The 17,500-nt window shown below is 32.0% G+C and overlaps 1 protein-coding gene across 1 annotated transcript in view; it reads right to left on the bottom strand.

Annotated features, from left to right (window-relative positions):
- Window positions 1–17,500, bottom strand: part of LOC137655238 (putative leucine-rich repeat-containing protein DDB_G0290503) — a 54,334-nt gene that overhangs the window by 21,394 nt on the left and 15,440 nt on the right. The window contains exon 4 of the mRNA XM_068389122.1: window positions 7,212–7,218. Coding sequence (XP_068245223.1) covers window positions 7,212–7,218 — 7 coding nt within the window. The remainder of the gene's footprint in view (window positions 1–7,211; window positions 7,219–17,500) is intronic.

Below are 17,500 nucleotides of genomic sequence, written 5' to 3'. Positions count from 1 at the left end.
TCTTTCACCATACGTCTTCTCTCCATAGCATCCTGCACCTCTCCATCTAATTCCCTCCCTCTCTCTTGATCATCTCCCCATTACAGGTACCTCCCAAGCCCTCCTCACTCCCTCCTCACTATCCAACCTCAAACGTGCCCACACCATCTCAGTCGTGACACTCTAATCCTCTCTGTAATCTTTACTAAGCCTGCCATTCTTCTTATTTCATCCTTTCCCAATCTTTCAATACGTGGTCTGTTTATGAGTGACAATAATAGTCTTTATTGTTACTCGTCTGAGCAGTAGCAGTATTTACAGAGCGTTTTTGTAGTTAGAACGTCATAGACATTGATTAATTGATTGATTTTGAGTTTTCTGACACTTGACATCGATAGTAATTGACGTCAATATCATTTATTATTACTATTATTATTATTATCATTATTATTATTATTATTATTATTATTATTATTATCATTATTATTATCAGGTAAGCCAAGGCCACCAACAAGGAAAAAAATAGCCCAGCGTGGAAATGAAATAAGGAAATAGATAAACTACAAGAGAAGTATTGAACAATCGAAATAAAGAATAAGAATAAATTCGATTTAAAAACCATAAAAGCGAAGATGTCATAGACATTAAAACTGGATCATTATAACACCAGGTTAATTCAAAAGAAATAGTTCGAAGTTTTAAGTCAGTTTCGTGCTTTCAAACGCAATAAAGAATTGACATGCGAAAGAAGCGATACTTGAAGCGCTTTGACAAGTCTGGAGGCCATTCCTCCACTGAAGTATTTGACAGTTGGACGTGACTTGACTGAGTAACACCTGTCTGCAGTTGCACGTGATGCCCTTTGTCATTTTACATGTGTCTCTCTGAATATTCTTAACAACAACTTTTCTCTCTCTCTCTCTCTCTCTCTCTCTCTCTCTCTCTCTCTCTCTCTCTCTCTCTCTCTCTCTCTCTCTCTCTATATATATATATATATATATATATATATATATATATATATATATACATATATATATATATATATATATATATATATATATATATATATACAGTATATATATATGTATATATATATATATATATATATATAATTTGTATATATATATATATATATATATATAGATATATGTATATATACTGTATATATATACATACATACATATATATATATATATATATATATATATATATATATATATATATATATATATATATATGTATATATATACATATACTGTATATATATGTATATATACAGGTATATATATATATATATATATATATATATATATATATATATATATATATATATATATATATATATATATATATTACTAGCCAAGTTACAGCCATAGGTGTAAAAGCAAGATAAAATAAACCCTGGGGCTCCCGCAAGGAAAAATAGCCCAGTGAGGAAAGGAAATGAAAAAATAGATAAACTTTATGAGAAATAACAAACAATTAAAATAGAATATTTCAAAAACAGTAACAACATCAAAATACATATTTCACATATAAGCTATAGAAAGTCTTATGTCAGCCTGTTCATTATAAAAACATTTGAAGCAAGTTTAAACTTTTGAAGTTCTACTGAGTCAACTACCCGATTACGAAGATCATTCCACAACTTGGTCACAGCTGGAGTAAAACTTCTCGAATACTATGTAGTATTGAGAAACATGATGAAGAAGGCCTGACTATTAAAACTAACCGCATGCTTGGTATTACGAACAGGATGGAATTGTCTGGGAAGATCTGAATGTAAAGGATGATTAGAATTATGAAAAATATTATGCAACATGCATAACGAACTAATTGAACGACGGCGATCTGGAATAAGGACTTTAATAGACTGTAAGTTTCTGTCCAATAAATTAAGATGAGAATCAGCAGCTGAAGACCAGACAGGAGAACAATACTCGAAATAAGGTAAAATGAAAGAATTAAAACGCTTCTTCAGAATAGATTGATCACCAAAAAATATTATAAGACTTTCTCAATAAGCCGTTTTTTTTGTGCAATTGAAGAAGACACAGACCTATTGTGTTTCTCAAAAGTAAATTTGCTGTCGAGAACCACGCCTAATATTTCAAAAGAGTTGTACAGAGTCAAAGAAACATTATCAATGCTGAGATCCCGATGTTGAAGAGCCACTGTCCTTGACCTACATACAGTCATACTTTGAGTTTAGTTAGGATTCAACTTCATACCGCATAATTTGCACCATACACTAATTTTAGCTATTATTATTATTATTATTATTATTATTATTATTATTATTATTATTATTATTATTATTATTACTGCTTGTTAAGCTAGAACCCTAGTTATAAAAAGCAGGATGCTATAAGCCCAGGGGCTCCAACAGGGAAAATAGCATAGAGAGGAAAGGAAACAAGGAGAAATAGATCTCTATTGAGAGATTCAGCAACTTCAGATCTACATTCAGGAGATGGAATTGATGCAAAGAGTGTAGCATCCTCTATATATGTAACAAGCGTGTTTTCTAGGCCAAATCACATGCCATGTGTATATAGTATGAAAAGAAATGGGCCATGAAAGAACACTGTCCTGAGGAACTCCAGATATCACATTCCTATACTCACTATGATTCCCGTCAACAACAAATCTTTGCGATTTATTACTTAAAAATTCATTGAAATGTGTGTTTGTGTGTGCGCAAATAAAACGGAGATAAATTTACAGTCCAGTTCAGTTACCTGTAAAGAAAAAAAATCATCCTTAGTATGTTAATTATCTTTCCGTTACTTCTGGATAGCAAGAGAACTGCGCCTAGGAAGAGAGATTGAAAACCAAACTGTCTTCTGATGCAATCAATTTCGAATTAATGAATTTTGCTTATTTGCGTTAGCGGATAGGTGCATGATCGAAGGTTGGCCGGGACCCCGTCCAGGGAGGAAGTCACCTGGACTGTTGTTTACTTTTGGACACATAATGTCTCAATCACATGATCGAGTTATTTGATTAGGTAGATTGTAATAGTTTACGTCTATCTTTATGGAAGGTTTATTGACGCTTTATCTTTCAATTTTTATATTAGAGAGATTTTTTCCAATTTACTTTTTTCTTGTCTCAACATCTATTGATTGGTGAGCAAATAGCATGATACTAAGTTGCATGACAACACGGATGGGTGTACCCACACGTGTTCCATACACGCTCGTACACTATAATTCTTTTGATTTTTTATCCTATCACTCGCTCTTTCCCACACTTTTAATAGAACAATCTGTGTTATCATACAAGTTAATGCCTTATCGTATTTGAATTTTTCAGACGTTTTTGCTCGCAAGTCGCTGTATATAAACTCGATGATTGTTTAATAGAGTTTAGTTCCATTCACCTCGTCTCTCAGTTATCCCAGGGTTTAAACAAGAGCATATGCCATGTGACCATTAAATTAAAATATTATTATTATTATTATTATTATTATTATTATTATTATTACTATTACCTAAATGTCATTCACGCAACTGAAGCGGTGATGTGATATTTTTGTGGCTGAATATATTTATATATATATATATATATATATATATATATATATATATATATATATATATATATATATATATATATATATATATATGTATATATACGATTTCGCCTGGGGCTCTGATCCCGAGGTCGTTAAGAGAATCCAGACATTAATATATCAAAATATATATGGCTTATTTGAATATACATGTATATATATACAGGTATATATATATATATATATATATATATATATATATATATATATATGTGTGTGTGTGTGTGTGTGTGAGTGTGTGTGTGTGTATGTGTGTGGGTTTATTTAGAGAAATGAATCAAGCAATAAACGGAATATAAAAAATAAGAATGAATAAACACCTTACCACTAAAGGCTGAACTTATTAACATTCCAAGCTCATAATGACATTTACGAACAGAACGAAAAGAGCAGAAAGCAGAAGCTAAGAAACAAGCAAACAGAGAAATGAACGAAATAAGGAAATAGTGCAAGAAATGAGAACCAAGCAAGGGAAAAGAGACCAAAGCAAAATAATCTGAATAAGAACATCCAAAGAAGATCTTAGCCGTTTGTTCAGGATCCAACACGTATATCAAGTTAAGAATCCTCTTACGTCTAACTTAAGCGCGTAACTTATCACGGCGACTTTCCCATTGTGACATAGGGCCATGATCTTCACAATATCCCACCCCGCCACCCCGCCCCACCCCCACCCCACTTCTTTTTCCTACGTTGTTTCTTAGATTCTAGATGTCCATTTTCATTTTTGTTCGTTTCTTAATTTTTTTTTTTTTTTTTTTTTTTGAGTGCATGTGAATATTTCAGTTTTGGTGTAGTAATATTGGAGGTAAAATAACAAATGAACGATTTATTATTATTATTATTATTAATACTATTATTATCATTATTACTACTACTATTACTACCAGTTAAGCTACAACCCTAGTTGGAAAGTAGAATGTTGTTATTATTATTATTATTGTTGTTATTATTATTATTATTATTATTATTATTATTATTATTATTATTATTATTATTATTAGCTAAGCTACATCCCAAGTTGGAAAAGCAGGATGCTTTAAGCCCAAGGGGTCAACAGGGAAAAATAGGCAAGTGAGGAAAGAAATTAGGAAATAAATAAACTACAAGAGAAGTAATGAACAATTGAAATAAACTATTTTAAGAACAGCAGCAACATTAGAATAGATCTTTTATCTATTAACTAAAAAAAGAGAATTATTATTATTATTATTATTATTATTATTATTATTATTATTGTTATTATTATTATTATTATCATTATTATTATTATTAATTAACTGAGCTACAACTGTTGTTGCAAAACCAGGATGTTATAAATCCAAGAGCTCCAACATGGAAAAATAGCCCAGTGAGGAAAGACATAAGGAAATAAATAATCTACAACAGATGTAATAAACAATTATAATAAAATATTTCAAGAACAGTAACAAAATTAAAACAGATCTTTCATACATAAGCCATAAAAAGAGACTTATGTCAACCTGTTCGACATAAAAACATACCCTGAAAATTTGATCTTTTGAAGTTTCAGTATTTTTGACGCAAGATATAAAGTTAGGAAATAAAAGGACCATTCTAATCTGACCTTGATTTCACATTATTATATCATTTTCGACGACCCTGAAATTATAAGATGACACTTTATGACACTGACGTTGACATTGCAGCAAATGTTTTTATGTTGAACAGGCTGACATGAGTCTCTTTTTATGGTTTATATTTGGATGATGTTTTAATGTTGTTACCGTTCTTAAGATTTTTAGTTCTACTGTTCATTACTTCTCTTATAGTTTCTTTATTTCCTTATTTCATTTCCACACTGGGCTATTTTTCCCTGTTGGAGCCCTTGGGCTTATAGCATCTTGCTTTTCTAACAAGGGTTGTAGCTTTGTTAGTAGTAGCAGTAGCAGTAGTAGTAGTAGTAGTAGTAATAATAATAATAATAATAATAATGATAATAATAATAATAATAATGGGATAACTAGATGACCTTTTAAGTTCTAATCAAAAGCTGGCTTTTTTGCTTGTTTTTAAAATAATATACCAAATTTTAACTGCTTCATTGTTAAGTTATTTATTCAATTCTGCCTTCTTAGCATTTATTTTAAGTTATTAATTGTTTATTAAACATAATCTAATCGCCATCAATGACCACTGATGTCATGATGCCAAATAAATACTAATCATTCATTAATTCATTCATCATAGACTGACTGTAATTATATTGATATGGCTAAGACGTAAAAACAGGATGCTTTAAGCCCAAGGGCTCCAACAGGGAAAAATAGCCAAGTGAGGAAAGAAATAAGGAAATAAATAAACTACAAGAGAAGTAATGAACAATTAAAATAAAATATTTTAAGAACAGTAGCAACATTAGAATAGATCTTTCATATATTAACTAAAAAAAGAGAATTATTATTATTATTATCATTATTATTAACTGAGCTACAACCGTAATTGCAAAACCAGGATGTTATAAGCCCAAGATCTCCAACATGGAAAAATAGCCCATTGAGGAAAGATATAAGGAAATAAATAAACTACAACAGATGTAATAAACAATTATAATAAAATATTTCAAGAACAGTAACAAAACTAAAACAGATCTTTCATATATAAGCCATAAAAAGAGACTTATGTCAACCTGTTCGACATAAAAATATTCGCTGAAAATTTGACCTTTTGAAATTTCAGTATTTTTGACGCAAGATATAAAGTTAGGAAATAAAATGGCCATTCTAATCTGACCTTGATTTCACATTATTATATCATTTTCGACGACCCTGAAATTATTTGAAGATGACACTTTATGACACTGACGTTGACATAATTCTATATGACCTATTTGTTTTACGCTGACCTAAAGTTCAAACTTGCAGCAAATGTTTTCATGTTGAACAGGCTGACATGAGTCTCTTTTTATAGTTTATATTTGGATGATATGTTTTAATGTTGTTACTGTTCTTAAGATATTTTATTTCTACTGTTCATTACTTCTCTTATAGTTTCTTTATTTCCTTATTTCATTTCCACACTGGGCTATTTTTCCCTGTTGGAGCCCTTGGGCTTATAGCATCTTGCTTTTCTAACAAGGGTTGTAGCTTTGTTAGTAGTAGTAGTAGCAGTAGTAGTAGTAGTAGTAGTAGTAGTAGTAGTAGTAGTAGTAGTAGTAATAATAATAATAATGATAATAATAATAATAATAATAGTAATAATAATAATAATAATAATGGGATAACTAGATGACCTTTTAATTTCGTATTAAAAGCTGGCTTTTTTACTTGTTATTAAAATGATATCCCAAATTTTAAATGCTTCATTGTTAAGTTATTTATTCAATTCTGCCTTCTTAGCATTTATTTTAAGTTATCAATTGTTTATTAAACATAATCTAACCGCCATCAATGACCACTGATGTCATGATGCCAAATAAATACCATTCATTCATTCATTCATTCATTCATTCATTCATTCATTCATTCATTCATTCATTCATTCATTCATTCATCATAGACTAAATGTAATAATACTGATATGGCTAAGACGTAATCTCCTGATTAAATCGATTGGAGTAAGAAACGTGAAACATTCCAGTTTCTCTATTTATGTTACCTTGTATTCTTAGTGATATACCTAATGATATGTTTACCTATCATCTGAAAAAAAAAAATATAGGAATTTATATTATATTAGCTTTTCATAATGTAATTGGCTGTCGTTTCCTTAAGAAAAAGAAAAGTTCTATCATTAACAGTAACGTAACAACTGGTTTTAAGGAAATAGTCTAAAGAGCATGACTTATTACTAAAACTCGAGTTTAAAGGTTTAAAGGTCGCTCATGAATGACAAAGGAAAGCGACAGTGACATTGCCCTAGCAAGCAGGACAATTCCCTAGAGAATGCCCCTCTCCACCCAGGCTAGTACCAAGCAGGGCTAGACAATGGCAGCTGATGACTCAGCAGATAGACCTATAGGCTCCCCCAAAGGCCCCATCTTTAGCTCACAAGGATGGTGAGGTTGCAGCGACCAAAGAAACTATCGAGTTTGAGCGAGATGTGGCGTTTCGGAAATCAAGCCAGCATCCAATCCTCACATTTTGATATGGTTAGGTTCTGCAGTTTATGTCATTAGCCAAAGCGAAAGGTATCGTTTTTCACAGTTGAGGGTCGCCCAAAATTTAATTCAGATTATTTCTCTCATCCATTTTTAAGGTTTAAAGATTTAAAGGTCGCTCATGAATGGCAGAGGCCAGGGACAGTAACAATTCCATAATGGGTCCAAATAAAGAATTATTCTGAATTGCAAAATTAAGGAATTATGACACATGGACCTGCACCAAGACCAGGGAGGACATTCAGCATAAATGAAAAGCACTTATTATGGTGCAATTTAGCATTAAGGAAGGAATACTGCTATCATAATTTTACAAATTTATGAGTTCTTCTTATGACTCATTAATTCCCAAATGTTATTTTTTAGCTGGTGGTGATCACATAATTATATTTTTCCTGTTTATTTCAAATTTCAAGTCTAGAAATATATGAAAATAAAGCACTTATCACAGAAATCTAGTCCCTCCCATCTTTGGTTAAAAATTTCAGAATTTACGATAATATGAAGAAAGATGAGTTTTTAAATTGCTTACTTCCATGACGTTTTGTTCTCATCAGTAACAATTTGGATTTTTTTTTTAATCTTTAACCTAATTCAGTCATTTATTTTATGATGCGACTGTAGATTTTCTATAGCTTTAGAGACAGTTTTTTTTTTTTTCAGACGTTATTTGTGATATCCATAAATCAATTTGCAGTGATATTTATATCGTAATTTTACTGTGTTCTTTTCATGTAAGTAGATATCCTTTTAAATTTCCTTTTATTTCGCCTGATATTTCTTTGAAAATGTCTTTATAGCCGTAAAGGCTATTTTTATTGTAAAAAGTACACTGTTAAAAAAACGTGATTTTAATCGGATATTCTCCTTAAAAATAAACTGTTCTTAGCCGTGTTTCAGTAAAATACAGGCGACCGTAATTTTGCTGTACTGTATTATATTTTACGGGTTTCTGACCGTAATATCACCCCTTAACGTCAATATATCCGTTTTTTAAACGGTAAATGCCAGGCAACATTTATTCCATGATTCTTTTACGTCAATATATCCGCTTATAAAACTGCAAATGCTTGGAAACATTTATTCCAGGAATTTACGTCAATATATCCGATTTTAAAACGGTAAATGTCTGGCAACATTAATTCCAGGATTCTTTTACGCTAAATTATCCGTTTATAATACGGCAAATGCCTGGCAGCATTTATTCCAGGATTTACTATACGTCAATATACCCGTTTTTACGACAGTAATTGCCTGGTAACATTAATTCCAGGATTCTTTTACGCCAATATATCCGTTTATAATACGGCAAATGCCTAGCAACATCTATTCCAGGAATTTACGTCAATTTACCCGTTTTTAAGACAGTAAATGCCTGGTAACATTAATTCCATGATTTTTTTACGTCAATATATCCGATTTTAAAACGGTAAACGCCTGGCAATACTTATTCCAGGATTTACTTTACGTCAATACATCCGTATTTAAGACAGTAAATACCTGGTAACATTAATTCCAGGATTTTTTACGTCAATATATCCGACTTTAAAACGGTAAATGCCTGGCAATATTTATTCCAGGATTTACTTTACGTCAATATATCCGTATCTAAGACGGTAAATGCCTGGCAACATTTATTAATTTTTTTTTTTTTTTTTTTACCAGTGTACTCGGTGCAGTGCTTTGCCTCCACCACTTCACGTGAGTCCAGGAGAAATGAAACCGTCTCGGGCAATAAATTTTGTCTAAGCTTCTACAGCCTCGTTTTGTAGTGTAAGAAGAATGATGAGTTCCAAGCGCCTCCCTCCGTGAGAGAGGTAAGGAGCGTGCGTCCAAATGCCACTGGCGAACGTAACAAATCTTAATCATTGCTACGTGGGCCGCTTCCTAAGGAAACTGAATACTCACATCTCAGTTTGCGTCTAAGAGATTAAGAATTATCTTTATCTACATTGTGTCCTTCACACACATGAATCTTTTGATGGTTTTATATATTTTGTTCTTCATTTGTTAATTTACTTTTTTTTTTTGGAAATCACACAATTCTTTTAGCTCTTAGTTTTTTTTTTTTTTTTTTTTTTTTTTTTTTTTTTTTTTTTTTTTTTTTTTTTTTTTGTGAAAAGGTTTTTGTTTTCACTTGATAGTTCCTCGTTTCTGCTTTCCTTTGACATCATGATATCCTAGCCCAAACCCTTCTACATTTCAAGCACTATTTACCCCTCGATATCCTGGCTTCTTTATTTCTGATTGCATTTTCTTAATTCCATTTTTTTTCATTCGTAAAATCCACCTCATTAATCTTTACCAACATATCATTTGTTATTCTAGTTTAATATTCCAATATAAATTCAAACAAATAGAACCTGTTTAGTTCAAAAATCGTATCTTTGAACTTCTGTCTGTTTGAAAAGTTTAGAAAAGAAAAGAAGATCATTTTTCACTTATATTATTTGGAACTTGGAAATGAAAGTGTTTGTCTCTCTTTACACAGACGCTGGTGTTTTTCTCAGATTTACTGTAATTATAAAAAGTCTTATATCAGCTACAAAATATGCTGAATTCAGGTTTTTTGTGTCAAATCGTATGTTCTCTAAGCTTCTCATTCTTAATGAAACTGGTTTCAAAATGATACATTACTCCTTATACACAATCTAGGGATCTCCTATCACAAAATCATGTTTTTCGTGCATTCCAACTATATATTTCAACTACATATTTCTAAGAACTTTTTTCCGATATGGTAAGTCTATCCCAAAATACCTAATCAGACAAATCGACCCTGATTATTCTCCCAATGAAGAGATAAGATACGGAATGAGGTAATTAGGGTTACCACAGGAGTTAGAAAACTATCAGATAAGATCCAAAAAAAAAGACTGAGGTGGTATGTTCATGTCATGAGAAGAGATGAACTGTATATTGGGAGGAGAGGGATGGAAATGAAGGTAAATGGAACGAGGAGACGGAGACCAAAGCGAAGGTGGATGGACTGTATCAAGAATGACCTTCGATCAAAGGGATTAACCGGTGATGAAGTGTGGGACAGAGGTAGATGGAGAAAGCTGACCAGAAACATCGACCCCACATAGAAGTGGGAAAAGATGTATACAAAGAAGATTATTCTCCCAAATCAAAAAAAAAAAGTACAAGCTGATAGGCCAAAAGAACTGTCTCGAGATGAAGCATTTAAAAAATTAATGATGAATTTTGTTAAAAGGATGAAGAGCGGACAAGCAAATGTGACCTTTTTGAAAAATATGTAACAGTACCTAGCCGAAGAGAGACTATATAGTTTTCCTTACATAAGGACGAGGTCTTCATCAGTCAATTAGTGGAAGACAGAATGTTGTTACATTTAGGGCAAATACCACCAAAATTTTCCATGAATTCTTCCAGCAGAAACGTTCAGATGAGATGGACAAAGCCAGGTGCAGAATTACAAAAGAATAGATAGGGCTGTCTTGTATAATGTGAGAGAGGAAAAGATAGCGAATAACAGAAACAGGAAAACATATAGAGAAAGGAGAAAACAAAGTTCTTATGGGGAAGCACATGCAGGAAGGAAATTTAATGAATAAATAAATCAGATTAGATTATGCTGATGGAGGATGTTGGATGTGAATGTAGTCATGGATCGAGAGGGTGAATATAAGAATTTGCTAGATGTACAGGATTTGAATAAATCAGAGCTGAATTGTGATAGACTTGAAACGGTTACTGTAAGGCTGTGATTTCTTGTGAATGGGACTTTATAGGATGTAAGAAAGGCTCCTAGGAAGCTAAAGAAAAAAGACACCGGGAGGAGATGACTTATTGTATCAGAAATGTTTATAAGGTACTTCTGGTTATAAAATAATTGTTCAGCTGTGAAAAAATTAAAGGCATTAAGGTGAATGCAAGAATTATTGGGACATACTGTTACTTATATATCGGAGAATTTTGATTATGCAATTAAGACAGTTAATAGAAGAAAAATAGGGGGAAAGCAATGTAGTTTTATGCAAAGAAGAAAGCGTGAGATTAACTTGTTTGCGCTGATACATCCATTAGTGAGTTTGAAAGCAAAGATAAAACGCTTGTAATTTACATATATGAACCTTTTAAATGTTTATGTAGAGGGTTTATAGGTTTAAAGGCCGCTTATGAATGGTAGAGGCAAGGGATAGTAACATTGCCGTAGGAAGCTGGACAATGCCCTAAAGACTGACCATATATACATATGATCAGCACCCCAGGCACCCTCTCCACCCAAGCTAGGACCAGGGAAGTCCAGGCAATGGCTGTTGATGACTCAGCAGATAGACCTATAGGGTCCCCCAAACCTCCCATCCTTAGCTCACAAGGATGGTGAGGTTGCAGCGACCAAAGGAACTAATGAATTTGAGCAGGACTGGAACCCTAGTATGGCAATCACCAGTCAGGGACGTTACCACATAAGCCACCACAATGATAATGTAAAGTGTAGATGGAATTAAAACATGAGTTTGAGTATGTAGGTAGGAGATGGGCTTATTAGGCGTGAAAAGAGGTGTATGACGTTAGTGTATTATATATCCTTGTATTTTTAACGACTTTATGGATGGAGTGGTGTGAAAGGTCAGAGAAATGATAGTGGATGTAGGTGGAAAGTTGGGAGATAAGGAAATGAGTTGTGAATGCGATGTACAATAGCTGATCTTAGTATATGATTCTGTGAGACAGCTAAAAGGATATGAATGGGTTCGTAAAATGGAAAAGTTTTGTAAATGTGAGCAAAGGTAAGGTAGTAAGGATAAACGGGAATCAGAAAGATGGGGTATTGATTCTCATTATATATGTTGGAAGATATGAAGTGTCTTGGAGTATATAAATGGATGATCATAGGACTAGATAACAGGAATGTCACAGGATTGGGGGAGAAAAATACAGTACGTTGCCACGTGTGCAAAAGAAATAAGATGGGAATGTATGAAGGGCTTGTCAAATTAACTCTCCTTTACGATATTACAGTTCGGAGTTTTATATCAAAATTAAGAAATAAATGTAGATGCTGTAGTAAAAAAAAGAAGAAAAAAAAAGAAAAAAAAAAGCCTTTTTAGCTATAGTAAGCAGTTCTCCTAGGAGAAGGTCATTCCAAAATCAAACCATTGTTCTCAGGTCTTGGATAGTGCCCTGCCCTCTGTACCATGGTTTTCCACTGTCTTGTGTTAGAGTTCTCTTGCTTGAGGATACACTCGGGCACACTATTATATCTAATTTCTCTTCCTCTTGTTTTGTTAAAGTTTTTATAGTTTATTTAGGAAAGATTTATTTTAATGTTCTTGCTGTTTCCTTGTTTCCTTTCCTAACTGGGTTATTTTCCCTGTAGGGGCCCCTGGGCTTATAGCATCCTGCTTTTCCAACAAGGGTTGTACACTAGCAAGTAGTAGTAATAATAATAATAATAATAATAATAATAATAATAATAATAATAATAATAATAATAATAATAATAATAATAACAGAATTAAACACTGAATTTAATCTATTACATCATCAACTCACAACTTGAAAATGGATTGAATATATTCTAATTTAAAAAAAACCCAACCAGTACTAACACCAATGTAATTTAGCCTCGATCAAAGCTCATTCAAACCAGGGTTAAAAGAATACCGGGTTAGCCCACTTCTGACCAAAATAAGAACAATCTCGCGCATGTCGCTGAGCGGCTGCATTGGTTAGGGTTCAGATTAAGAAATGTCATCAGTCTGTATTTGACTCAAACAGCCTATATACGACAGAGAATCTGAGACATAAATTGATCGCTCTTAACCTCACAAGGACCCCAACTTCCCCCAAAAACATACACGGGGACGTACAGTCACTCTATGAAAGGAGATTTCCCAGAGCTTCTTTCGATAAAAGGCTTTAACTTTTAATCTGAGATCAGGATACTTTGGAAGTGGGAGACGTATTGTGTCCTTCGCTTATAAATGCTCCGCGGGAGATCTACTCAAAAGATTAGATCGAAGGACCTTAAGGAGCTTTCTCTACTGAAGTTCTTTGCTGGACAGAAAAGCAGCAAAAAAAAAAGAAAAAAAAAAGATCAGGTAAATGACGGATTGTTATGCACAGTCATATCCCTTATATAAGAAAGAGTAAATGTCTGCATATTTATATATATATATATATATATATATATATATATATATATATATATATATATATACATACATATATATATATATATATATATATATATATATATATATCTATATATATATATATATATATATATATATATACATACATATATATATATATATTATATATATATATATATATATATATATATATATATATATATACATATATATATATATATATATATATATATATATATATATATATATATATATATATATATATATATATATATATATATATATATATATCTTACCGGTAACGCTCAGCTCGCCCCATCCCTCGGTTAGGAGGGGGGGGAGTAGTAGTCATACCTTAATGAGAGGAGGGGATGTGCCTGGAGCTTGTGCGTGTGTAAACATATCTGTCTAAATATATATCCTTCATTTTTGAATGGTTACGTACACTATAATCAAACCAAACGAAAGTGGCAGATAAGAGAGGCTCTTTTCTCAATGCATCATATCTACATCAAAAAATTTCGGACATCATACCTTCAAGACCACCCGGGGAAGATAGGAACAGGGAATCTGACCAGCATATTAACTTATTTATCGTGTCAGGGTAATCCTGTCTTTGTCCAAGTGGAATTTGACAATTGAATCTTAACCTTTTAACTCCTGCTTATTTCAATGTATAGTTTTGGTTCCCAATTTATTGGAATTATAGGATTTATGTACATTTTGCTTTCATGACCTCTCTCTCTCTCTCTCTCTCTCTCTCTCTCTCTCTCTCTCTCTCTCTCTCTATATATATATATATATATATATATATATATATATATACATATATATATATATATATGTGTGTGTGTGTGTGTGTGTGTATCTGTCTAAAAATTTCCTATTAAGAAATATCTAACAAATTATGCCATCATTTCAATGCTTTGTAAATTTTAACGTTTTACATTTCTATATTTTCTGGCTATAATAAGAAAGGGTAGCCAAATGCTTATTTTATTATAAAAGGAAAATGGGCTCGGTATGTACAGTAAAAGTAATGTATGGAAATAATTTTCCTTCCTTTGGTAAAATATCTGTGAATATCGTCCCCGATTTCCCTAGCTGAACATGAGAGAAAACGCTTTGTAGACGTTGCCATTGCAACTGCTGTCGATTGACGTTCTGTAATTATCAGAAACAGTGCTTTATAGACGAGAGATGGATTGCCAATTATAAACAAGGCTTGTTCGAAATGACTTTTATGGCTTTTAATGACATGATAGGAGTCCTATTCTTATGAGCTGAAATTTCATTCCTCAAAGACTTAGATTATGGGTGGATGGATTATAGGATTTACGGCATAGTCGAAACATTAGGCACTATAAAGGTCATTCAACGATACAATACAGCATGAGTAAAATAAATTGTGTAGAAATTTGATAATAGATGATTTAAAATTCTCTAGAGGCTCGTCCATAACCCTTGTCTCGGTTATACAAATATTCAGTTTCAGTCCTACATTTCTGCTTTCCCCATTCAAATCTTCTATCACCTTTTGCAATTCCTCTCATGATTCTCTAAATACAATTATGTCATCTATAAATCGTCAGTTATTAAAGTATTCCCCATTTTCGTTATCTAAATTCTTAAAAACTTCTTCTAGGCAAGCTATGAATAATCTGGGAGATATGGAGTTTCCCTGTCTAACTCATTGCTCAATCAGAATTTTCTCCTGTTCTTTGTGTAGTTTTAGAATTGCTGTACTACCTGTATATATATTCAAGTGTTTTAACATAAAATTCATCAATTTCTTGCTTTTAATAGGCTTTCATTACTGCTGAAGTTTTATCAGAATCAAAACTTTTTATTAGTCTATAAAGGCCATACATAGTAGTTTGTCATACTTTGTTGATTTTTTAATTAAATGGTTAATTACGTGGATATAGTCAGCTGTTGAATACCTGCTTGTAAAACCTACCTGCTCTCTTGATTGATTAAAGTCTATCTATCTTTCTATTCGACCTGATATAATCTTTGTAAATATTTTATACATTACTCAGAGTAAACTTATTGGGCGGTAATTTTTCAGGCAATTTTGTCTCCCTTTCTGTGAATTAATATAATGACAAAGTTTCTCCAAGCTGTATGAATAGAGCATCCTTACAAACAATTTGTGTAAAGTTCTGTAAGTTTTACTACTATAAAATCTCCTCCATCTATTACTAAATCAATTGTTAGGCCATCTTCTCCTGCTGCTTTGCCTCTTTTCATGATTTTTTCTTTCTTTTTCTTCACTTCTACTGATACTTTATTTCTATTGGTGAGGTTATAAAATCACCTCCATCTATCACTAAATCAATTGTTAGGCCATCTTCTCCTGCTGCTTTGCCTCTTTTCATGCCTTTTTTGTTTTCTTTCTTTTTCTTCACTTCTACTGATACTTTATTTCTATTGGTGAAGTTATAAAATCACCTCCATCTATCACTAAATCAATTGTTAGGCCATCTTCTCCTGCTGCTTTGCCTCTTTTCATGGCTTTTTTTGTTTTCTTTCTTTTTCTTCACTTCTACTGAGACTTTATTTCTATTGGTGAAGTTATTTCTTATATCGCTATTGTATAGCATTGGATAGAAATCCACTTAAATTTTTATCCCTCGATCTTTCTTGCTGATATTTCCCTTTTCATCCTTTAAAATAGATATATGTTGGTGCCCTGTTCCATGTCTTCTTTTTCATCAACCTGTTTTTCCCTCATATAGTGTTTCCTCAATTTGGTCTGATTTGTCTTCAAAAAAGTCTTGGGTTTTTAGTTCGTCTATTTTTGGACAGTTCTGATAATTCTATCTCTTCTTTCTTGGATTTTACCCTCATTTGCTGTCTTTATATATATATATATATATATATATATATATATATATATATATATATATATATATATATATATATATATGTGTGTGTGTGTGTGTATGTGTGTATGTGTATACATATATATGTTTGTGTATATAGATACATATATATATATATATATATATACATATATATATATGTATATATATATGTGTATATATGAATATATCTATATATATATATATATATATAGAGAGAGAGAGAGAGAGAGAGAGAGAGAGAGAGAGAGAGAGAGAGATATATACATATATATATATATATATATATATATATATATATATATATATATATATATATATATATGTATATATATATATATGCGTATATATATGTATATATACATATATATATATATATATATGTGTGTGTATAAAACCTGATCAGAGTAAATAAAAGCGAATATCCATACCAGGTAAATCTCCGAATACTGAAATCATTGCCTAACTGCAATGTTTAAAATTCCGCGAAATTCCAGGGGAAAGAGAGAAAGGAGAGAGAGAGAGAGAGAGAGAGAGAGAGAGAGAGAGAGAGAGAGATCCTTTGTCTCTTCTTTTTTCACAGTAAAATTTTATCTTTTCGCATCTCTTAAGATTTATTATGGCTCTACCAAGCAACTCTCTCTCTCTCTCTCTCTCTCTCTCTCTCTCTCTCTCGGCGTGGAAGCGTCACCCTGGAGAAATCAGCGGGTGGGATGATATTCTCTCACATACAGCATCACATCTAATGGATGTTTCGAGTTATCAGTACTTATTATTTTGGCTACGTCTTTCCTCTCCTTGTTTTTCTCACTCTTATTTTGTCTGTTGGAGG

Source organism: Palaemon carinicauda, chromosome 16 (genome assembly GCF_036898095.1).
Source record: "Palaemon carinicauda isolate YSFRI2023 chromosome 16, ASM3689809v2, whole genome shotgun sequence".
Taxonomy (NCBI): Eukaryota; Metazoa; Arthropoda; class Malacostraca; order Decapoda; family Palaemonidae; genus Palaemon; species Palaemon carinicauda.
This window is presented reverse-complemented; position numbering and strand designations above follow the sequence as displayed.